The 26,442-nt window shown below is 35.5% G+C and overlaps 1 protein-coding gene across 1 annotated transcript; it reads left to right on the top strand.

Annotated features, from left to right (window-relative positions):
• The first annotated feature begins 679 nt into the window (after positions 1-679).
• Positions 680-2,506, top strand: LOC121421926 (tripartite motif-containing protein 3-like). The gene has a single exon (XM_041616724.1). The coding sequence runs from the start codon at positions 680-682 to the stop codon at positions 2,504-2,506; it is 1,827 nt and encodes a 608-aa protein (XP_041472658.1).
• The last annotated feature ends 23,936 nt before the right edge of the window (positions 2,507-26,442 follow it).

The following is a 26,442-nucleotide window of genomic DNA, read 5'->3' as shown; positions in this document are numbered from 1 at the left end:
ATGTCAATTTGGATTTTCGTCCACTTAATAATTGAATGTATATTGGACAAATTCTTCTAAAAGTTTCAAGGCAATAACTATATTGTCCTCAGATTTATGGTAAATCATGTATTTCGCAAATTTTCATTTTTGGTAAAAACTCTAAAATGCACTTTTCTTATTAAAATCTAAGTCGGATTACCTTTTCATCACCTATGAATAGTATCAACTTGTAGAAAGTTCATTTCTCTTTTATATGACACTTGTTTTGTGGCAAATGAATGTTTGTGTCGGATTTTATGTATGAAAATCCGAATTGCATGAATATGACGGCCATCTTGGATTTGAACCCCATGGGATAATATTTCGTTTTGGGGAACATCAAAATTCATTGACTAGACATCATAAGGATTACAAAAATGTAGGTTAAAAATATATCAACGGGGTGCATGGGAATCCTATCTCCCTACCAGATTAAAGCTCCTTTTCCCATTCCTCTTTCTCCTGTCCCCCTCATTTTATCATTCCCAATTTCCCCTTGCTCCTCACCCACTTTCCTATTCCAAACCCCAGGTGATTCTTTTATTGCTCAGTGATGTAAGTCAAATGACAGATTCTATGGTCCATACATGTATGTTATTTTTCATTGTGTTTTGTAATGTGTTTTGTAATTATTTTTCAGTCTCATAAAAATCTAACCATGGCTGAAGCATTAAAGACTGTCATCTCCCAGAGTACAGAATGTTCTGTGTGTCTTTCTACCTTCACCGATCCCAAGATCCTGTATTGTTCTCACACTTTCTGCAAGACTTGCTTGGCCAACCTCTTAGAGTGCCGCGGTAACTCCCAGATTCGGTGTCCTGTTTGTAGGGTAGTAAACCAAGTCCCAAACCAAGATGTTGGCAAACTACAGGCAAATCTTGCCTTGAAGAGTCTGATAGATGACATGAAGGGCCATCCTCAGATTTGCACAAATTGTCAATCCGATGACAAGCCCCATGCTGATGTCTACTGCCAAGACTGTGGCAAGTATCTCTGCACATATTGTCTTAATAAGCACTCTCAATGGGAAGGCTTCATCGATCATGAAGTCATTAACATGAGTGAGATCTCATCGTGCAAGGTGTCTGTACGTAGATACCGGAAATGTAGGAAACACCCGAAAGAAGATGAGGATTACTTCTGTTCCACTTGCAGGAGATTCACATGCTTCAGATGTGGTATGATGGAACATAAAGACAACGGACACCAGGTTGTCGAGGGGGCTGTTTATGAGGACAAACACATGAAGAGTATCAAAGACCTTAAATCTAAGGTGGACAAGAAAAGATCGTGCTTTCAAAAGTACATTGATATTATAGATGAACAGACCAAGAGTGTTGACAATGCCAAGAAACAATGTACAAGTGACATCAACAAAGCATATGATGAGGCGGTCCGGCAGTTGACAGAGAAGAGAGAAAGCCTACTAAGAGAAGTCAAACAAACGACTGGAGGGGTAAAAAAAGAACTGGCAAGCATGAAGACCACGGCTCAGAAGCATTTCAATCAGTTGACGACCATTGCTGAAATGGTAACCAAGAGAACGAAGATACCGTTAGATATGGATACTTTGGCTGCACACGACACTCTGTGTGAAGAATTACCAAAGTTCTTTGATCAAAAGGATCCTGACTATGCGCAGCTGAGGAAATTAAGAAAGATGGGGCTAAGTGTCAATTTTGAGAGAAACGTTGGAAAAGATGAGCTAGGCCTTGGTAAGATTGTTAATGTAAAGAGCGTTGCCTTGCCTACTTGTCATGCTACTACCTTGACAACCATGGTTAGTACTCCAGACGGTAGGATGGCAGTAGGATGTAGTACAGGTGGCATCATTATCTTCTCTGCTGATGGTAAGCTTCAGAAATCAGTTCTGACGGATGTTCACGTTCGTGGATTAGGGTTCCTCTCTAATGGTCGATTTGTTGTGATTGATACTTCAAACGAGATCACATTATACACACCAGAGTACACAAAATTGAATGTAATGTTTGTGACTCGAAGTAGAAATGTAGGTGGGTCTTCTGATCTCACTGTTGATGGTGATGATCAGATCTATGTGGGCTACAGGAATGCCCGGAAGATCCAGGTATTTTCAACATCAGGTGGGCAAGCAGTCAGGGAGATAGCATGCGACGAGTATAATCAAATCACTAGAATGACTAGTTACCATGGTTCTCTGATCACTAAATCATTTGATATTATCAAATTGATAGATAAAGAGGGTGCTGTACAACATAAATTAATGAAACCGGGTAGCTTCCTTCATGCTGCTGTATCTCAATGGAATACAATCCTGATAGCCATGGTGAAGCATGATGAAGGTTTGGTGAGCATTAACGAGTATACAAATGAACTAAGGTACATCCGAAACCTTGTTAATGATTACAAGATTGCGAAGCCTGGGTTGAGTCGGTATTGTCTCCAGCAGTACCGATCAGGAGAGATCGCTTTCTGCACTCCGGATAGACTCTATATATTCTACTGAAAGTATGGGATGACATCAACATTGATGCATGATATCGCAATATCACAGAAGATGGCCGGGGGGGGGGGGTGATACCCATTGAGTTGTCATTTTCGGCAAAGTAACCTGCTATGATATAGAAACAGTTGTTCGATCATTCTTTTCTCGTTTCTTACCCTTAAAAAAACATTTCGCTGCTTACATTTTTTTTAATTTTCAACTTTGCATGTATCAAGCATCATCTTTATCATGTTTATCCTGTGTGGGGAAATTCTCATACTTGAATATCAAAGATATGTTGCTAAATATTTCATGAGAAATCAAATGATTCTGTATCCATACACATGTGTAAATTTGACGAGAATTTATAATGTCGGTAGTGATATATTAACCATTTATGTGCCTATATTCTTATGCATAAATTGGAATATATCGTTATTCTATGCTGTTATTCTATCTAGACATGATTATAATGTGTAAATATATAAGTATTACCTTCATGGAAATGGTCTGATGTACACTCTTCAATATTTTTCGAAGTACTTCATTTCAAAATGACATTATATTCCCGGCATTTCAGAAAATGGCACGAAAAATATATAAAAAAGCATAGTCAATGGATCTCAATTTATCAAGCATCATCTTCATCATGTTTATCTTGTGTGGGGAAACTCTCCTACTTGAATATCCGACATAATGTTATTAGATATTTCATGAGAAATCAAATGATTCTCTATTCATATACATGTTTATGTTTGACTAGAAATGGCCATGGTGGCAATGTGATATTTACCATTGATATTGAAGAGTGTATGCTATATTTGTACTGTTTATGCGCGTATGTTTGTGTTTTTATGCATAAATTGGAATATGCTTTGATTCTAGATACGATTACAATGTGTAAATATATGATTATGATCTTCATGGAAATGGTATGATCAAAACTCTCCGATATTTTACAAGTAGTTCAATTTGAAAATGCAATATTTGAAATAACTTGAACGTGTTACACACACAAAAAAAAACTTATTGTATTTTAGAAAATGGCACGAAAAATGTTTTAAAAAAGCAACGTCAATGGATTTCAATTTTTATTTTGAGCTTTGCTATTATCAAGCATCATCTTCATCATGTTTATCCTGTGTGGGGAAATTTCTAGTTCTTATATTTTAGACATAATGCCATTAGACATTTCATGAGAATCAAATGATTTTCTATTCAAATACATATGATATTTGACTAGTAATGACCATGGTGGCAATGTGATATTTACCATTGATCATGGTGGCTGTGAGGTTTTCGTCATTGATATAAAAGAGTGTATATAACTGTTTATCTATGTATACATGTATTATTTGCATGAAATAGGAAGAATAATTATCATAATCCTTATAATGTATTTGTTTTCTGGTAGACATACATAAATAGAACTAATGTGTACAAATAATTTCACCTGCATTTGATGCGGAAATGGTTTGATTTACAATACTACTTTTTGAATATATTGTTCAATGCAATGATAATGCAATTATATGGAATAACTGGATTATGAAACAAAAATAGCTTAATTGTGTTTCAGACAATGACACAAAAATACAGTTATAGTATAGCCGTAATGAGTTAAGGGATGTTAATTTGGGCCATTAACACAAGTCTGATGTGTTTATTATTATAGGTACACCATTATTTTAATACCTTTTTTATATTGCTTTGTATATATGTGGAGCGTTGTGGCCCAGTGGATTAGTCTTCGGATTTTGAAACAGAGGGTCGTGGGTTCGAATCCCAGCCATGGCGTAATTTCCTTCAGCAAGAAATTGATCCACAATGTGCTGCACTCAACCCTGGTGAGGTAAATGGGTACCGGTAGGAAGTAATTCCTTAAAAAGCTGTGTGCGCTATGAACGCCTAGCTTAGCCGGGTAATATAGGAGCGCCTTGAGCACCTAACAAGGTGGATATGTGCGCAATATAAATACCCTATATTATTATTATTTCAATTTGAAATAGATTTTGACATAATATTCAGAATATGATATATGATATATTAATCTAAGAATAATAACATTTAACTTTTAATAACCCTGCTCACATGAGCTCGACAACACACGTTTACCTGTAGAATCAGTTTATTCAATGATAAATCAATTATTTTCTTTATTGCAAGAATTTAAAAAAGAGATTCGGTCATCAATTTGATCATTCTACACCCGTTTGTATGATATTCTTGAATATATAATTTTTAGAATTCTTAGAATTTTGTTCTACGTTTTATTTGTTTTCAAGATGTATGAACCCCCAAATCATATTGTGAATTGTGGAAATTGAATTAAGGAAGTAAAATGTCAAATCTGGAAAAGAGTATCAATATGATAACAGGAGAATATCCTAATTCAAAAAAGCTTATGTGTTATAAAACACAACTCAGATCACTATTTAACTTAATTTAATTTGGCTGTTATTATTATTATTATTATTGTGTTATTGAATTGTATATTTTTTTACCGATTTTAATGAAATAAAATCGTAGACAAATTATTCTTATATGCTTGAATTAATCAACAAAGTGTTTTTGAAAAATAATCGGCGTGCCAGTAGTTTAGTATTGACTTGTTTAGGAAAAAGGGTAGAGAGATAGAAGGAAAGAAAGAAAGAAAGAAAGAACGGGAAAGAAAGAAAGAAAGGAAAGAAAGAAAGAAAAAGGAAACTAAATAAGGAAATAAAGAAGGAAAGAAAGAAAGAAAAAGAATGAAGAAAAAGGAAAGAAAGATATAAATAAATAAAGAAAAAAGAAAGAAAGAATGAAGGAAAGAAAAAATAAAAGAAGGAAGAAATGGCAGAAAGGAAGGAATAAAGACAGAAAGAACGGAAGACAGAAAGAAGGGAGGAAAGAAGGAATGAACGGAGGAAGAAAATAAATAAATTGATAGAGAAAAGAAGCAGGAAACGCTTTCTGGAACGTTGATAATCTATTGAAAAGCCTGTCAAATTACAATGAACAGACTAGAGGTCATTGTCGAAAGTTGGTGGACGGTATAATAGGCCTACATCGTCTTAAGACTCGGACCGGATGAAATATAACTAATGTGTCGGTTGCCTTTATAGAGTCTAGGACGACACTGCTGTGTAGACTTACCGATATTTGGACAAAGACTGTTTTGTTATAAAGAGCTATGGTCAAAAGATCATCTGTGTTATAGAAAGCGTCTGTGAAGTGATAGCGAAAATGCCCTAAATCAGGTGCGTGAGGGAAAAGGAGGAACGCCTCATTTGCTATCTCGTCACATGTCCCATGGGATGAATTTGTCGTTTATCTCCTTACATAATATGATTGTCTTTATTTGTTTCGATTCTTTTCATTTTATATAATTTCTCTCTTTAGTTTCTATTTCTCGCTTATTCCCCACCATTTTCCCTACCTTTCTACTTAACCCCTGTCTGTTTTACTTCTTTCCTTTTCCCTCCTATTTACACACTTAAAATGCTGGGCAACATACTGTCTACTGTGTTGGGTAATCTTGGTAAAAATATATATTCTAGGCAATTAGCCTATTATCCAATCATAGAGCTATTACAGAGCTCCATGATCCAATTGAGCAAATTTATTACCCAGTTATTAGTTTTATTATTAACCAATAGTTGTGTGGACAGTATGTTGCGCATGGTTGGTTAAAAGTTTGGCATTTTTTGCCCAACTATTTTAAAAGTGTGTATCTTTCCCTCCTCGGTCTTTCTTTGTTTTCTCCTTGTTTGTTTTACTCCTCTATATATCTCTATCCACTTACTATCCTTACTTTTATGTAACTTTATTTCTTACCCTGGCTATCTTACAAAAAAAGCCTAAATCAAAAATACAGAAAAGGGGAAAGATGATATCATCGGCTTGCTCATTGCATAAGATGTATAAAAAAAACTGTTTCACCGAAATACTACCGAATCTAAAATTTCATAACGTTGTATGTCCTTTTACGTTTTTTATAGGATTTTCAGTATGTTCTTTTGTCTAATTTACTTTCTAATCATTGTATTTCAATCTTGGAGTATAACCCTTTAAGAACTTTAAAGTATGTTGTAGTCATCAGTTAATCAGGGGCGGATCGAAGGGGAAGGGGCCCATCCAGCCCCCTATTGGAGGCAACCTGCAGAAAAAAGGTGTCCTTTTTAACTAGAGAGAAACGTTTAAAGGAGAAATATATTGATTATGAATGTGGTCTTATTATATATCAATGGAAAGGTAATGATGTGGGGATCATCAGTGGGTCATTCAAAAATACCGAAAATAATACAAAATGGTGAAAATCGCCGATTAAAAAACGCTAAAATGCCCCTCCGAAATATGCCTCGCATCGGTCTCTGAATTGACTGGAATTTGATGACGTCACTGTCTGTACGAGAGGCGTGATTGGCTCTCCCACGTGAAGCTCCACTTGCATGCAAAACCTGTTGCGTGGGTACGTTTTCTCCACACTGTCACTGAATACTTCTATCACGAAATGAAAGAAAACCCAGAATTTTATCTAGATTTGGATTTTCAAATTGATGATTTTAAAGATGAAAAGAATGATGATGAAGTGATCAACACAGTGAGGTAGTTGGAGGTAAATAATGGGGGAACAATGCCGATGATTATGATGAAAATTCAACTTGCCCGACGATCACAAGTAAAGTCATGTACATGCCGATTCGCTACCAACTCATGCAGCTGCTGCTACAAGTGGTAGCTATACGTACACCGCGCGGGCCAAATTAAATCCATGAAAATGAATAACCACATCCAGAGAGAGTCTATCATAAGAAGGAAAATAATGATATAACTGTACTTACAAACAAGTGAATAATCCGAATTAACCTAGCTGAAAGCAAATCAACTCAACGAATAGCAGCAGACGATATGCACCGACGATAAACTTCATGTGGCTGGGATAGATTGTCACTCGTTCTGTTAGATGTAATTTGTAACTCATTAATTTGACAAAATTACGAAACTCGGGGAATTATTTATATATATATAAATATAGTAACATCTCTTATTATTTTTTGTATTACGATAAAACCTCTTTTGAAGGAAAACGTTGAGATAAACTAAAATTACTTTTAAATCCCCCCCCCCCAACATGCGTAGCTTGTATGTCATTGCAAACAAACCATCGCAAACATGCACGTATTCCTTCCTTGCTGATTGAGAGCTGTGCAAAACGTGCATAGATCTATTCTCTCAGTCTCAGCCAAGGCGAGCAAACAATACGGCATGTGTTGTTGTGATGGTTTGTTTACGATCACATAATGCTACGCATGATGGGATGATCTTTTACATCTAATTTTAATTTACCTCAACGTTTTCCTTCAAAACAGGTTTTATCGTAATTCAAAAAATGATAAGAGATTTTACTATATTTTTATATAGAATAATAATTCCCCGAGTTTCGTAATTTTGCCAAATTAATGAGATAAAAGTTACATCTAACAGAACGAGTGACAATCTATCCAGCCGGATGAAGTTTATCGTCAGTGCATATGCCATATCGTCTGGTACTATTCGTTGAGTTGATTTGCCTTCAGGTTCGGATTATTCACTTGTTTGTAAGTACAGTTATATCATTTTCCTTCTTATGATAGACTGTCTGGATGTGGTTGTTCAGCATGAATTCAATTTGGCCCGAGCGGTGTAGCTAGCACTTCCAGCAGCATGAATTGGTAGCGAATCGGTATGTACATGACTTTACTTGTGATTGTGTTGCAAGTTGAATTTTCATCATCATCATCGGCGTAATTCCCCCAATTTACCTCCAACTACGTCACTGTGTTGTTTCACTTCATCATCATTCTCTTCATCTCAAAATCATCAATTTGAAAATCCAAATCTCGATAAAATTATGGGTTTTCTTTCGATCATTTCGGGATCGAAGTATTCAGTGACAATGTGGAGAAAATGTACCCTTGCAACAGGTTTTGCATGCAAGTGGAGCTTCACGTGGGAGAGCCAATCACGCCTCTCGTACAGACAGTGACGTCATAAAAAATCCCCAATTTCGCGGACGTAATTCTGCGTGTTTGAAGCATTCAGAGAGAGAACTTTAAACTATCAATTAACTGAGTTTCATCCGTCTCCATGATAAATGATGTACACCATCGTGTTCTCCTTATTTTCTCCTTTATTGTGATATATGATTCTCCAGTTTTACGATTTTCAATATATTTCTACTTTAAAACACAAAAAATGATGTATCATACCCATGTTTAGTTTACGACCTCGTAACGACCGGCCCGACCCCATAGGCCTACTCGCAATGGCACCACATTCCGTTGGTCTTGAGCGCAAACTACCGCGCCTGACACGTTTTCGCTGATATACAAACACAACTTACTCTTCACTAAAAGCGTGTTTGTTTTTATAATTAGTGACATTATATATGACTTGACTATATTGGATTTATTACATTGGAATATTTCATTGGTTAGCAGCATGTGTGTGTGTGTGTGTCCTGCAGGTTGCTTGTCCCTTTGAACATATTTTCTTCCTTGTTTAATATCTTTTCATTGTTTGTACTTGTTAATATATGTATGCATTTGTTATTTGTGTGCTAGTCCACTGATGGGGTTACCCTGGGTAAACAAAACGAAATAAATAAAAAAAAATAAATGCATGAATGTAAAGAGGAAGACTTGGCAAGTCAAGCCTATTTTACCATATGTACATTGATTAATGGTTACCACAATCTTATTTTTCTATTTCAGTCATCAAGCCCCTAGCGTTAACTTTAGGTCATCAAAATGCCTTTTTACTTAAGAAATCGATAATTTTTTACATAGAGTGAATGACATTAGAAAGCTGAAAACGAATACGATGAGGGGTTTGATTTTTACAAAATGTTCTTGGAGAGGGCCCCCAGCTACCCCGGGCATGACGTACCTTTGATGCGTGTTACGCTCCCCCCCCCCCAAAAAAATTCCCGGTATTCGCTCCTGTTAATATCATCTTGAAAAGACGAGATGTCAAACAGGATTCGCCACCATGCAACCAAGTAAGATCCTTATCTGCTCTTTCATTTCTCTATTCTTTTCTCTTCTTTTCTTCTCCTTTTTCATATTTCCTCCTCCATTTTTTGCCTATGGTTTTCCTCTTGTCTCCTTTTATCTCTCACTTTCCCCCCTTCTTTTTACTTTTACGATTTTCTTACTTTGATCTTTTGTTCCTTTCTCTTCACGTTTTTCTTATTTAATTTTTTTCCCACCCTTATTTCTTTTTCAATGTCTTCTTTGTTTCTTCCTTTTTCATCTTCTAATTGAGCCTGTTTTCTTCTTCTTTCAATTTTCTCTTTATTATTTCTTTCTTTCTTTCTTCCTTTCTTTCTTTGTTTCTTTCTTTCATTCTTTCCTTTTTCATTCATTTTTCCTTTTTCCTTTTTCTCTTTCTTTCTTTCTTTGCTCCTTTCTTTCATTCTTTCCTTTTTCATTCATTTTTTTCTTTTTCCTTTTTTCTTTCTTTCTTTCTTTTTTCTTTCTTATTTTCTTTATTTCTTTCTTTTTTCCTTTCTTTATTCATTTCTTCCTTTCTTTCTTCATTTCTTTCTTTCTCTCTCTCTTTATATATCTATTCATTTTATTCATTTCTTCATTTTCCTTTATTCTTTCTTCCTTACTTTCTTTTTTATGTTCCTTTTCCGTCCTACCATTTATTTCATTGTATCCTACTTTCCTTCCTACAGTTTCTTTATTTATTTGTTTATCTTCTTTCTCTATTTTTTTTCGTTCTTTTCTTTTTTTCTCTAAACAAGTCAATAATATACTACTAATATTCCGATTATTTTCAATCAGGTAAAATAAACACACGCCATCAAAGAACCGTTATGCTGAATTGATGTACATGAATGCACAATTAAAGCATGTTAAAGGTTATCGGGAATTCCAAATCACTAACAATAGTTTGATATTGAACTCGAATTCGTTAACAACTGTAAATTTGCACACTTTTCAGTACGCACCACCATTATCAATTGATGTAGCAAAAATATCTAATACTGCTACTACTAGACCCCGTATAATATCATTGCTTGATCAAACTGAGAAACATATCGTTTTTAACGGATATAAGCAGATTGGGGTAAGTATATTGAACAATTCATGTATTTTCAAAAGATATTCTATATCTATTTTACACATTCAAACGCCATATGTATCAGAAATGATTGATGGCTTTTTTTACTGATTGTATCTTCAATATTATTGGATTGTCATATTTCTTTAATAATAACGCAATTATTACCAGTTAGAAAATTGTAACGTCACAGTCTGTGAACAGACAGGATCGAAACAATTAAATTCTATTAAAAAAAACGGTGTTTATGGGGGATCAGACTTATTTTTCAACCCGGAAGTAGTGGGAAAAATGAAAAGGTAAATTGTCGATTCGTCTAATGCCAATTCTTCCACACACCACTTTGTCTACGGTAACGGTAACCTTAATTTAGTCTAATGCCATTTCGTCAATAAAATTTTCGTCTATTAAACAACCAATTGGTCCAGTCATCACTTCGTCTAATTACAAGTTCGTCAATTACCATTTCGTCACATAACCAGTTAGTCTATTATCAATTCAATTTTTATTCATTTTGCACAATTAACACTAAGTCTAATTACACCAGATGGCGGACTTAATGGCTATTGGACCAATTGGTTATTATGTAAAATGGTGATTGAAAGAAATTACAATTAGACCATGTGGATAGTGAACTAACTTATGCTAGACCAAATGATAGTAAACGGGTTTGTAATTGGACGAAAGGGCATTAGACTAGTTGGAAATAAAGCAATGAAAATACATTCCTACTTCTCTTCTTCTCTTTTCTCTCATTTCCTTCCACCTTCTCAATGTATTCCCATCATCGCAAGCTCCTCTTCCCATCCCCCTTTCTCCTCTTCCTCTCCTAACCCCTTACTCCTCCCCCTCCTTTTCCTATTCCAAACCCCAGGTGATCCCTTTATTACTCAGTGATGTAAGTCAAATGACAGATTCTGTGGTCCATACATTTATATCATTTTTCATTGAATTTTGTAATAATTATTTTTCAGTCTTATAAAAATCTAACCATAGCTGAAGCATCAAAGACTGTTATCTCCCAGAGTACAGAGTGTCCAGTGTGTCTTTCTACCTTCACCGATCCTAAGATCCCGTCTTGTTCTCATACGTTCTGCAAGACAGACAAGACATAAAGTCTACAGAGAGAAGTCAAGGAAACGACTAAAGAAGTGGAAAATAAACTGGAAAGTATGAAGACCACGGCCCAGAAGCACGTCAATCAGTTGACGACCACTGCAGACATGGTAACGAAAAGAACGAAGATACCGTTAGAAAAAGATACTTTGGCTGCACAAGACACTCTGTGTGAAGAGTTGCGAGAGGTGTTAGATCAAAAGGATCCTGAGTTCGAGCAGCCGAGGAAATCAAGCAAGAAAGGGAGAAGTGTATTTAAGGGAAACATTGGCCTTGGTAAGATTGTTCGTGTAATGATAATAATGATAGTTAGTTTCTGTATAGCTCTAATCGTTTTTCCTAGGTACATGTATAGTGACATAAAGAACGTTGCTTTGCCAGCTAAGGATGGCATGAATGCCATGGTTAGTACACCAGATGGTATGATGGCAGTAGGATATCACTCAGGTGACATCTCCATCTTCTCTCCTGATGGTAAGCTTCAGCAGACAGTTCTGAAGAATATTGGAATTCGTGGGATAGGGTTCCTCTCTGATGGTCGATGTGTTGTGATTGATATTTTTAACAACATGAGAATGTACACATCAGAGTACACAAAGTTGAATGTAATGTTTAAGACTCTAAGTCGAGATGAAGGTGGGATTCCTAAACTCACTGTTGATGGTGATGATCTGATCTATGTTAGCTACAGGAATGCCCAAAAGATCCAGGTATTTTCAACAGCAGGTGGGCAAGCAGTCAGGGAGATACCATGCAACGGCTATGTACCACATCAAATCACTAGTTACCATGGTTCTCTGATCACTAAATCAGATGATACTATCAGATTGATAGACAAAGAGGGTGCTATACAACACGAATTAAAGGAACCGGATAGCTACCTTTACCCTTCTGTATCTCAATTGAATACAATCCTGATAGCAAAGGTGAAAGATGTTGAAGGTTTGGTGAGCATTGACAAGTATACAAATGAACTAAGGCATATCCGAAACCTTGTTAATGATTACAAGATTGAGAAGCCTAAGAGACGTTGGTATTACCTCCAGCAGTACCGATCAGGAGAGATCGCTTTCTGCACCCCGGATAGACTCTATATATTCCGATGAAAATAATTGATGACATCAAGATTTAAGTATATTATCATAATTATTATGGCAGAAGTTTGGGGGGATGATTCTAACTGAGTTGCCATTTTCTGCTAAAGTAAGCTGCTATAATGTAGAAATACATACATTTGTTGGATCATTTCTTTCTCGTTTCTCACCCATAAAAAGCATTTTGCTACTTACAGCTTTTATTTTCAGCTTTGCATTTATCAAGCATCATTATTATTTTTATCCTGTGTGGGGGAAGTTCTCCTACTTGAATATCAGACATAGTCTTATTAGATATTTCATGAGAAATCAAAATGATTCTCGATCCATATAAATGTGTATGATATTAGACTAGTAATGATCATGGTGGTAGTGATGTATTAACCATTCTCATTAAAGAGTGTATGCTATACTGTTTATGCGCGTATACTTGTATTTTATGCTTAAGTTGGAATATACGTTATGCTATGCTATTATTCTTTCAAGTCATAATTAAAATGTGTATTATATAAATATCATATTTATGGAAATGGTCTGCTCAACACTCTTAAAAGTCTTTCGAAGAAGTTAAATTTGAAAATGCAATTATATGGAATAAATTGACTGTGAAACACTAAAAAAAAATTATTGCCGGCATTTCAGAAAATGGCACGAAAATGCATAAAAAAGCATCGTCAATGGACCTCAATTTTTATTTTGAGCTTTGCTATTTTATCAAGCATCATTTTCATTACGTTTATCATATTGTAAGGAAATTTCTAGTTCTTGTATTGTAGACATAATGTTATTAGATATATAATGAGAAATCAAGCGATCCTCTATTCATATACATGTATATAATATTTGACTACCATTGACGGCGGTTACTATTGATATAAAAGAGTATATAATCATAGGTCTATGATATATCTGTTTATCTATGTATAACTCTATTCTTTGCATAAATAGGAAGAATAATTATCATAACTCTCACGATGTATTTGTTTTCTGGTAGACATACGTATTATGTTTAGGTCTACAGTAACTGTGTACAAATAGTTTAACCTGCATTTGATGCGGAAATGGTTTGAATTACAAAACTACTTTTTGAAGTATATAGTTCAATGCAATGATAATGCAATTATATGGAATAACTCGATTTTGAAACAAAAATAACTTTATTGTGCTTCACATTAGTTTGACTTTAAAAACAAAATCTGAGCTAGAAGGTCACACTTGTCACCTGTGTCTGTGATATGTTACAAAAATGAAGCCCAGAAAAAATTGCGTTCGAAAATAGTTATTTAGTGCTTCGAAAATTGAAATATAAAGTGACAAGAAACACCATCTTAATTTCATCCCATACACATATTTGTACTATTAAGGTGTCTATAAGTCACCTATTTACACAGTCGGGGGTTGCCTTGTAGTTTTAGCGTTTTATTCTCAATAATGGTTGTTTTCAGGGTTTATTAGTTCTAATACATGCACTTGTACACATGTTTCATCTTGGTTTGAGAATTTTTTAAATCAGCTGCTCACAAAGTTAAACAATACCTTTAATGGATGTCAATTTGGGCAATTCAGACAAGCCTGATGTATAGGTGCACCATTATTTTAATTTTCTATATATTGCTTTGTATATATATATCAATTTTGTAAGAATTAACGAATTCAAATGAAACGGAAATAAACGATTTTTACATAATAATCAGATTATGATATATTGAATGATATATTATTATTAAATTAAATAACGTAATTTAAAATTTCTGCATCAGATTTTCCCTTTTGAAGAGGATTTAATTCGATAGAAGATCGCGTCAGATATGACTTGCCATTCTCACGAAAAATCAAACTGTATATCATAATTTGTTGTATTGTCTGCATGTAAACTAATTTTAGCAGAAATTCTCCTTCATTAAGTTTCATGCAGTGGGATGTGAACATCCAGGTTGAAGAGAAAACGATTCTAATTCGTCTTACCATTGAGCAGGAAGATATAGTCCAACAAACGTAGAGGGCAGCAACACTGCCGAGTGTTGCTGCCCTCTACGTTCATCAATATGGTCCTTATGAATGCAATGTTTGATTAACGCCCAAATATGATCAAGAATAATAATATACAAATCTAGGAGTAATAACATTTAATTTTTTTATAAACCTGCTCACATGAGCTCTACAACACACGTTTGCCTGTAGAATCAGTTTATTCAATGATAAATCAATTATGTTCTTTATTGCAAGAATTGAAAAGAGATTCGATCATCAATTTGATCATCCCAAACCCGTTTGTATGATACTCTTGAAAATATTTTTAAATTTTGTTCTACGATTTGTCTTAAGATGTACGAACCCCGAAATTACATTGTGAATTGTGAAAATTGAATAAAGGAAATCTGGAAAAGAGTATCAATATAATAACAGAATATATTAATTCAAAAAAACTTATGTGTTATAAAACACTTACAATTCAGATCCATATTTTTATTCAATTTGCTTGTTACTATTACTGTTTTATTGAATCGTATTTTTTTCCAATTTTAATGAAATAAATACCTTAGATGAGGACGTAACACATTCTTCCTATGTACTCGATTAATCAATAAAGTGGTTTTTTTTTAAAAATAATCGGTATGCCAGCAGCTTAGTATTGACTTGTTTTGAAAAAGGGTAGAAAGATAGAAGGAAAGTAAGAAAGAAAGAAAGAAAGAAAGAAAGAAAGAAAGAAAGAAAAAAAAGAAAGAAAGAAAAAAAGAAAAAAAAGAAGAGAAAGGAAGTAAAAAGGAAGAAATAAATAAAGAAAGAAGAAAAAAGAAATAAATAAAGAAATGAAGGAAGGAATGAAAAAAAGAGAAAGGAATGTAGGAAAGAAAGAAAGAAAGAAGGAAGGAAGGAAGGAAGGAAGGAAAGACAAAAAAAAAGAAAGAAGAACTGAAGGAAGGGAGGATATGGAGAAGGAAGGAAGTAAAGAAAAAAACAAAGAAAGAAAGAAAGAAAGAAAGAAAAAAATAAAAGAAGGAAGGAATGGCAGAAAGGAAGGAATACAGAAAGAAAGAACGAAAGAAAGAAGAAAGGAAGGAAGGAAAGTAAGAAGGAATGAACGGAGGAAGAAAAGAAATAAATTGATAGAGAAAGTAAGCAGGAAACGGTTTCTGGAACCTTGGGAATCTATTGAAAATACCTGTCAAATTACAATGGAAAGACTATAGTTCATTGTCGAAAGTTGATGGACCGTGACAGTAAGCCTACATCGTCTTAAGACTCGGACCGGACGAAATATAACTAATGTGTCGTTTACCTTTATAGAGTCTAGGACGACACTGCTGATTTGATTCACCGATTTTCGACAAAGGCTGTTTTGTTATGAAGAGCAATGGTCAAAAGATTCTCTGTGTTATAGAAAGCGGCTGTGAAATGATTGTGAGAATGCCTTAATCAGGTGCGTTCAATAAGGAGAATACGGAACGCCTCATTTGATATCTCGTCTTTCTCCAATCCAACATGTCCAATGGCATTTCTCTTTACAAATATAGTTTGATTTGCTTTACTTTGTTTTCCTTCTTTTATAATATCATCTCTCTCTCTCTGTAGTTTATATAATCATCTTTTTTTACTTAATCCCTTTGTGTTTTACCTCTTCCCTCCTATTTATCTTTCCCTCTTCAGTCTTTACTTTTGTTTTCTCTTTGTTTGTTACTCCTCTATCTCTATCCACTTACTATCCTAAAAAAAACTACCCTGGCTATCTTACAAAATAAATCTAAATCAGGATTCAATCTAATTTTTAACATTCTTGGATTAAAACATAAAAGATTTCATATATTGAAAATAAATACACAAAATCGGAAAGGTGATGCCATCGGCTTGCTCATTGCATAAGATGTATATAAAAAAACGGTTTCACCGAAATACTACCGAATAGGGGAAGGGGCCTATCCAGCCCCAGCCCTATTGGAGACAACCTGCAGAAAAAGGTGTCCTTTTTAACTAGAGATAAACGTTTAAAAAGGAAAAAATGAGGTATCATACCCATGTTTAGTTTACGACCTCGTAACGGCCGGCCCGACCCCACAGGCCTACTCGCAATGGCACCGCATTCCATTGGTTCACATGAACGCAAACCACGCTACTGGACACGTTTTAACTGATATAAAAACACAACTTACTCATTACTAAAAACGTGTTTTTTTAGAATTAGTGGCATTATATAATATGACATGACTATATTGGATTTATTAGATTGGAATATTTTATTGGTTGACAGCATGCATGAATGTAAAGAAGAGGACTTGGTAAGTCACGCCTACTCTACTATATGTACATTGTGTAATGATTACCACAATCGCACTTTTCTATTTCAGTCATCAAGCCCCTAGCGTCAACTTTAGGTCATCAAAACGATTTTTACTTTATGAAATCGATAATTTTTCACATAGACATGATAGAGTGAATAACCTCAGAAACGCTGAAATCGCATACGATGAGGGGTTTAATTTTCACAAAATTTTCTTGGGGATGGCCCCCAGCTAGATCTCCCCGGCAGGAAGTACCTTTGGTGCGTGTTACGCCCCCCCCCCCCCCCCATTTAAAAATTCTTGGGATTTTCATCTTGAAAATACGAGATGTCAAATCAGGGTTTTCAGCTTAGTTGTCTCCAGCCAAGTAAGATCAGTTTCTGCTTTTTCATTTCTCTTTTCTTTTCTCTTTTATTCTTCTCCTTTCTTATATTTCCTCCTCCATTTTTGCCTATTGTTTTCCTCTTGTCTCCTTTTATCTCTCACTATCCCTTTTTTACTATTAAGTTTATCTTACTTTGTTCTTTTGTACATTTCTCTTCCCGTTTTGTTTTCTTCTTTCATTCTTCTTTTCCCGCCCTCTTTTCTTTATCAATGTCTACCTTGATTCATCCTTTTACATCTTCTAATTGTTCCTGTTTTTTCTTCTTTCTATCTTCTCTTTATTATTTCTTTCATTCTTTCCTTCTTTCTTTTTTTCTTTCTTTCTTTTTTTTTTTTCTTTTCTTTCTTTCTTTCTTTTTTTCTCTCTTTCTTTTTTCTTTCTTTCTTTCTTTCTTTCATTCTTTCTTTCTCTCTCTTTTTCTTTCTTTTTTTTCTTTCTTTCTTTTTTCTTTCTTTTTTTCCTTTTTTTTCTTTCTTTCTTTCTTTCATTCGTTCTTTCTTTCTCTCTCTTTTTCTTTCTTTCTTTCTTTCTTTCTTATTTTCTTTCATTTTTTTCCCTTTTCATTTATATTGCTCCCTAATTAATTTTAATAATGTAAAGGTTATATCATTTTTGACAAACAGGCGACATTGTGCAGGCATGCTCATTGGTAGTCATGGATGTCCATTATGCTGATGTGATATATTCTGACCATTACTCGATCTCTGGAGCCAAGAAGTAAAGTAATACACATTTCTGGCGCTGTGCTGTTCTGAGCTTATCATTCGGGGCCCTTTTGCATTTTGAAAAGTGAAATTCAAGGATTTCGTGCATATTTTTGTTCAATTATATTCATTTTTCAGTAAAAATGTAGGTCTTCACAATTTCCAGGGGCAGCCCCCCCCCCCCCTCCCGCGGAACCAAGAACGACAAAAAATAAACAAACATCTATGCACGTCACTATTGTAAGAACTGGTATTAAGCTTAGTTTCACGCTTAATGCTCTGAAAAAACACACACTTGATAAAATAGTACATGCCGTGTTAATGACAGCACAAAATCAGAAATGTGTCCTCTTTCTTGGCTCCAGAGATCGAGTAATCATGGTAATGGTAGACTATATCACATCAGCATGACGGACACACATGACTGACTACAGCATGCCTGCACGATGTTGCCTCTTTGTCAGATAATAGAAATAATATAACCGTCACACATTATAATTAATTAAGGAGCAATTGGAGCGCAAATTATCATATCATCCTCAATCTTAACCTCGTTATCTTATTCGTTAGTTAATCCAAATAAGATGATATGCATCTTTCTTAGGAGCTGGGAGCACTGATCAATCCATGTGTTTATTCTGTTAACATAGTATTACACCAATGTACTCCAATACATTACAATAATTGCTGTTGATTAAAATATTCTGTACAAAGCAAATGGATGAAATGTTTCTTTACATATCAAAGACTAGTAGATTGAAAATGAATTGAACTTGAATTGTTTCCCAAATCAAGAAACTCGGAAAGAGCTGGTTGCACTTATAAAATCATATGAAGATGATACGATTGTGAGGGCATTATGGTTTGTCAAGTCTTATCAAGGTATTTCTGCAATGCCATGATACCACACTAAATGTATTCGACGTCTACCTCCGTTTGAGTACATTTGACCCCTTTTTTATATGATGGATAATGTCTTCTTAGATAGAGACTTTTCAAAACAAAGAACCAACATTTAGGATTCTAACCCCTTTGGCTACCAATGAAAGTTTGTTGACCGTATTTTGACATTTCCCTCACCTTGTCTTCACCCTTTATAGCTTGTGGATAAGAATTCTGAAGATAAACTTATCAAAGTCGAAAATAAAAAGTATACACATGCATAAAAACCCCGAAAAAATAAGTTTTTTTAACACCTTCATTGTAATTTGACATTTGACACTCAATTATGAGTTTGTTGACCTTTTGACATTTTCGGTCATAACCTCTTAACGGGAAGTCACGAGTATATGATTGCGTACACTTTTTTGTTCAGTATAACAACAGAAACAATTTAATGTATGACTCGACACAATCGGGAATATTTCAAAAATTGAACCCTCCTGACCCCATTCTGACCCCTCACATGGTCAAGATGACCATTAGAAATTTGTCACCAAGTAGAAAGTTGTAACTCGTGATGTCACCAATCACATAAAAGCGAAAAGTCTGAATTAGCCGATTTGTCGAAGTAAATGACATTATGCTGCCTGACTATTATTGGGAATTCCAAATCTCTAAAAATAGTCTAATATTGAACTCGAATTCGTAAACAACTGTAAATTTGCACATATTTAGTACTCACCATCATTTCCTTTTTTATGTAGCCTTAATATCTATAGTGCTACTACTAGACCCCGTATAATAGCATTGCTTTGACCAAACTGAGAAACATATCGTTTTAATGGACATAAGCAGATTGAGGTAAGTATATTGAATAATTCATATATTTTCCAAAGGTATTCTGTATCTATTTTATACATTCAAATGCCATATGTATGAGAAACATGTTGAATTTGAAATCACACTCTGAATGACAAGATTGATTTGGCTTGTTTAATGATTGTATCTTCAATATTACTGTATTGTCATTTACCTTTAATAATAAAGCAATAATTACCAGTGAGAAAATTGGAACATCACCATCTATGAACAGACAGGAAGGAAACAATTAAATTATATATTTTTTTAAATCGTTGTTTTAGGGGTGATCAGACTTATTTTCCAACCCGGAAGTAATGGGAAAATGAAAAGGTAAATTGTCGATTCGTCTACTGCCAACTCGTCTACTCACCACATGGTCTACCTTAATTCAGTTTGATGCCAGTCAATCAACATTTCGTCTAAATAACCATTTGGTCACACAACCATTTGATCCAATCATCACTTCACCTAATCACCACTTCGTCTATTACCATTTCGTCTCATAACCAGTTGGTCTAATATCCATTTTATTTCATTCATTTTGTCCAATTAATACTAAGTCCAGTTAGACCAAATGGTGGACCTAATGGCTATTGGACCAACTGGTTATTATATAAACTGGTGATTGAAATAAATTGTAATTAGACCACGTGCATAGTGGACTAACTTATGCTAGACCAAATGACAGTAAACGAGTTTGGAAATTAGACGAAATGGCATCAGACTAATTGGAAGTAAATCAATGAAAATACATATCTTTTTTTAAAGCAATATTATTCCTATTTCTCTTCTTCTCGTTCATTTCCTTTCCTTCCACCTTCCCAAATTATTCCCATCATCCCAAGCTCCTTTTCCTATTCCCCTTTCTTCTGTCTCCCTCATTTTATCAAGCCCAATTTCCCCTTGCTCCTCCCTCTTTCCCTATTCTAAAACCCCAGGTGATCCTTTTATTACTCAGTGATGTAAGTCAAATGACAGATTCTAAGGTCCTTACGTGTTTATCATATTTCATTGTGTTCTGTAATATTTTTTTTTCAGTCTTATAAAAATCTAACCATGGCTGAAGCATTAAATACTGTCATCTCCAAGAGTACAAAGTGTCCAGTGTGTCTTTCTACATTCACCGATCCCAAAATCCTGTCATGTTCTCACACTTTCTGCAAGGCTTGCCTGGACAACCTCTTAGAGCATGTAGCGTGGCACGGTAACTCCCAGATCCGGTGTCCTGTCTGCAGAGCTGTAACCCAGGTCCCAAACCAAGATGTCGGTAGACTACAGGTAAATTTTGCTTTGAAGAGTCTAATAGAGGATATGAAGGGCCATCATCAGATTTGCACAAATTGTAAATCCAATGACAAGCCCCATGCTGATGTCTACTGTCAAGATTGTGACAAGTATCTCTGCACCTTTTGTCTTATTAAGCACTCCCATTGGGAGCCCCTTATAAAAATCGCCAATGGTATTTGAATGGTGCCGAATGGTAGTTGAATGGTGATCTGAATGGTAAATGGTACGCGAATGGTATTTAAGTGGTGTTTCAATGGTAAGTTCTTAATGGTAATTGGTAGTTTATTTAATGGTAAATGGTATACCATATACCCAATGGTGTCTCAGTGGTATGTGACTAATGATATGATTGGTATGACGAATGGTATACCATTACCCAATGGTGTCTCAGTGGTATTCAATGGTGTCTCAGTGGTATGTGCTTGTAATGGTATGACTGGTATGATCAATGGTATACCATACACCAATGGTGTCTCAGTGGTATACAATGGTGTCTCAGTGGTATTCAATGGTGTCTCAGTAGTATATGCCTCTAATGGTATGACTGGTATAATGAATGGTATACCATACACCAATGGTGTCTCAGTGGTATACAATGGTGTCTCAGTGGTATTCAATGGTGTCTCAGTAGTATGTGCCTGTAATGGTATGATTGGTATGATCAATGGTATACCGTACACCAATGGTGTCTCACTGGTATACAATGGAGTATCAGTGGTATTCAATAGTGTCTCAGTAGTATATGCCTCTAATGGTATGACTGGTATAATGAATGGTATACCATACACCAATGGTGTCTCAGTGGTATACAATGGTGTCTCAGTGGTATTCAATGGTGTCTCAGTAGTATGTGTCTCTATAATGGTATGACTGGTATGATGAATGGTATACCATATACCAAATTGTGTCTCAGTGGTATTCAATGGTGTCTCAGTAGTATGTGCCTCTATAACATGTATAATGGTATGATTAGTATGGTGAATGGTATACCATTACCCAATGGTGTCTCAGTGGTGTCAAATGGTGTCTGAGTAGTATGTGCCTCTAATGGTATGACTGCATGGTATACCATATACCCAATGGTGTCTCAGTAGTATGTGCCTCTATAATGGTATGATTGGTATCAATGGTATACCATATACCCAATATGGTGTCTTAGTAGTATGTGCCTAGTGGTATATATAATCATGTTGGATAATTGTAAAGCCATAGTGGCTTAGTGGTGTTTGCCTAATGAATGCCATTATAATGGTGAATGGTATGCCCAGTTGCATTACCCATTATCATAATTCCGAAGATTTAAAGAAAATATATCAAAGATTAAAAGGTATTTAGAGTTAATTAAATATTTGAGCTGTGACTTTTATGCGAGCAGCTTCCCCAAATCAAGTGTAATCGCTCATGATTGTAAACATGGTATCTTGCATTCTTTTAAATTGTCTTTTTCCTTATTAAGTAAAAGGTCTATATGTGTTTAAATATTATTGATCCAGTGGTTATAATACAACATTATAAATTTGTTATATTTTACAATTGTACATGTTACTTTCTAAATTTAAATCTGATGCAATGGGTGCAAAAATAAAATCAATCGGTCAATGAAATCTTTTTTGATAATAAGGGTTTTGATTTTTAATTAATAAGTTTTATTCTATTTTTATAATCATTTTGCTTGTTTATGGCCGCTTTTTATAAAAAAAACTATATATTGAGTGTTCCAAGAAGATATTTGCAATCAATCCCAAAATTCGATCAGATGCAAATTTACAGGTGATGATAAACATTAAGTTTATCTAGAACATAACAATTTGGATTTTTTTATGGATCAGTTGCAAGTTTGCAATGAAAAGTATGACTCTCATGATTTTGGAGTCTGAAATTAATTTGCATTCGATTGCTTCGATTGCAAGTTTCTTGCAATGCCCCATATTTTGCTCAAAATGAATTCACTGTTGGTTGTCTTGGTCCCCCAACCTCTATCAAATTCCCATCCGCAAACCCTGATTTGGTCTGTCTGCAACGTCAAAAGCCCCCTCTCAACCCATTTGTACGCTATTATAGCTGCTTATGAATTATTTCTCTCTTTTTTTTACAAATGATATTTTCAAAATTATAATTCTATTTTTTAGGCCCTAATTATTTTTTCCCACTTGTAGACAGCGTTTATAAAGAGGAGAGATATTCTATAGGCCGGTCATTACTTGATTGAAATGATTTATCCACATGGTCTTGCTCCCTCACCCCTATCAAAATTCCCTGCCGCCATCGATCAGGGTATAGTACAATGTAACAGAAAAAAAATCTACTGAATGAAATCTCAATTTCTATCATTACAAAAGCAAATTAAAAGGGAAGATGAGGAGTGAGTAAAAAATTATATATTAAGGGGAAAAAACAAGAAAAGAAAAAAGGCAATTAAGAAAAGAAAGATTAACAGAAAAGAAAAAAGACAACGAAAATAAAAAAGAAAATAGGAGAATACAGGAAAAAAAGTGAAGGGATCGAAAACTTTTTTCATAGATTCCAAGATCCAAGGAAAACAGTGACACGCCATCATGGTTTCAAACCCAGAACCAATCGAGAGGAAAAAGAAGACACCCCTGATTTGGTTTTAATTCACCCCCCCCCCCCCCCCCCCCCTCCCTTTCGCGTTGGCAAGCAGGGCCGCTTGGCTGCTTGTTAGCTAGCTCTATCGCACGCACGTACGCGCGCGCACGTCTAACCGCCAATTGCAATATTTGAAAAAGAAAACTCCATCTACCGGGACCGCCGTTTTGCTGTTGATAAGTCCGTCGATAATTCATCAAAAACTAAAAGAACACGGGTCAGATTCAGACAGCGACTTCAAAGTCATTTGTAGAAGGCTAAACAGTAAGTTCTATAACAATTTTCTTTGATTTATTTCTCAAATTGTCTCAAAATATTAGATGTCGGTGACTCGGTATACTGCCACGACTACTGCACTGCACTGCCACCGCCATTGCCCCGTTGGCGCTGGCCGCTGCTCTACTGGCCGGGACGTGGCTATGACGATAGGGAGTGCTTATGCTTTGTGTTGGCTGAGTTTAGCTCGGCGAGCATGGAATAGATTAGTAATTCGCTCGTATTGCCTGATGTTTATTGTCAATGTTTTACAAAAACCATCTCTGAATACGTTGAATTCATGAATGAATGATTTGTTAATGCTAATGTCAAGACTGTCAAAGCGTTAATTGTGAAACACTGCACAACGTAATTCACTGAAATTGAAAACTTGCCGACAAATATTGTTTTGGAATTAGGCCTATAATTTGTTGTTGTTGATAGATGTTGGTAAATGAGATAAAATGGAGGTGAAACATGGTAGGGGTCCTAAAGTTTGAAAAATGATAAAGACTACGCAGCCCCTATAAAGTTACACTGTACACACCACTCATCGCACATAGGGTGAAATGTGCACTTTGTGTGTGGAACTGTGACTGGACAGAGTGACAAACGATTCCTATTCAATTTTTCTACAGAGGCTGCAATAATTATGCAGAGAAAAGTGGCGCTAATGCAGTTTTGCACCGGCCGATTCACAACGAACAATTGTCCATAGACTGTGTACAACGGATAGATCGTCTCCGCACAGCGATTCGAAGACCGCTGATTGGTCAATCGCGCAGATCACGTCATGACCACGTGGTCCCAAAAATAATTCCTTCGGACTGCGTGCGGAAGTATCGATAGCGATAACGATATCCGGTCACGTTGTGTACGCCGTAAATAGTTTTGGTTCGTGATCGGATCGCTCCGGTATCGATCGAAAATTATCGAAACTCTGCAATTTCATGCATATTCACGCGACGCTCCGAAACCCGGAAGCCAATTGACTTCAACGAACACGATGGCATATAGACGCTAATTCGTAAGATTTTGACGGAAAAGCAAGAAGTAATCGAAATTTGCTTACCTGTGCAGTATCGGTGAGAAAATAGATCCTCCGAGAATACCTTTCATAATTCATATAAAATACGGGAAAGTGAAATTCTAGGTCGATTTTGGTACGAGGTGATAGAGAATTGCACACTTGTTTTGGTGGAATTCTGTGTGGGGAAATAAAAGGCTTGCACTGCGCATGCTTACTATATTTTCATTCATAAATTGGTTCTCGGCAGGGGCTGGATGACGTCATGTAATAAGCAAAAATGTACACGACCGCTACGTTCACGCTCCGCTATCCGTTGTACACAATTGTTCGTTGTGCGATTACCAGCATACCTCATCACCAAAATTTGTTCCCAAATGTCATGACAGGTCTCTCAGTCACATTTCGATGTTAATACCACCTCTTTTCAAAATATCGGGAACGGCTGTATTTAGTCTTCGATCTCGACGCGTTGATCTAATCCGTAGAAATCACTTCGCGGATTGCTTGGATTCGCTGTAATGTTTATTGGGACTGAAGTTAGCAAACAAATCATGCTAACATGTGGCGAACAAACAGCCAGCATGCCGCATGCGAATCTTTTGGTCGCATAACTTCGGTCCATATCAACATGACGGCAAATCCAAGCGATCCGCAATATTTTTAAAAGTGGTGGGCATATTGTGTATTGACCTCAAAATGTGTGTAGACAAATAAGACAATTTCTGGTGGGGAGTTTTGCTCGAAGTTGGCTGGTGTGAAACTTGTGAAGCATTAATGCGGGAGGTTATTATTAGATCATTTCATGGGGCTAGGCATATCAATTTTTAAAGTAAATTTTATCCTTTTTTAAGTTTGTCCTGTGATCACATTTTATCTGTTTTTATTTATTTACTGATCAAAACTTGCCTAAAACAATGTCTGGAATTCATCCACTGGCATATGATTGTCCATGAACGGATCCATGATTTCTCAAAGGGGGTAGTGGGGCAGATTTTCCCAAGGAAATTTTATATAACAAGCAAACCAAAAAAGAGATCCTCACTCTTGTATGAGACAATATTTTCAATATAAATATTTGCTGTAACTTTCGAAGGGGGGGGGAACACTTGTGTAAGAAAGCCACATTTTTATCTTGCTCTCAAGGTGGGGGCACAGGGGTCCATTGCAGAAAGAGCTACGTTTAAACCCAGGTCAAAAAATCAATCGCAAGTCCCAAATGCGCGCTGTTGATTGGTTGAAAATCAAGTTGCGTATGATATTTAGAGTTGCGATTTATTGCAACTCAAAATATACAACGGACCCCAGGTCAAATGTGCCCACTTGGATCCGCTTCTGCGATTGTCAATACCAGGGAAATGGAATTTA

The sequence above is a fragment of the Lytechinus variegatus genome, chromosome 9, assembly GCF_018143015.1.
Source record: "Lytechinus variegatus isolate NC3 chromosome 9, Lvar_3.0, whole genome shotgun sequence".
NCBI classification, from domain to species: domain Eukaryota; kingdom Metazoa; phylum Echinodermata; class Echinoidea; order Temnopleuroida; family Toxopneustidae; genus Lytechinus; species Lytechinus variegatus.
Note: the sequence above shows the minus strand (reverse complement) of the source record. Positions and strands in the feature narration are given on the sequence as shown.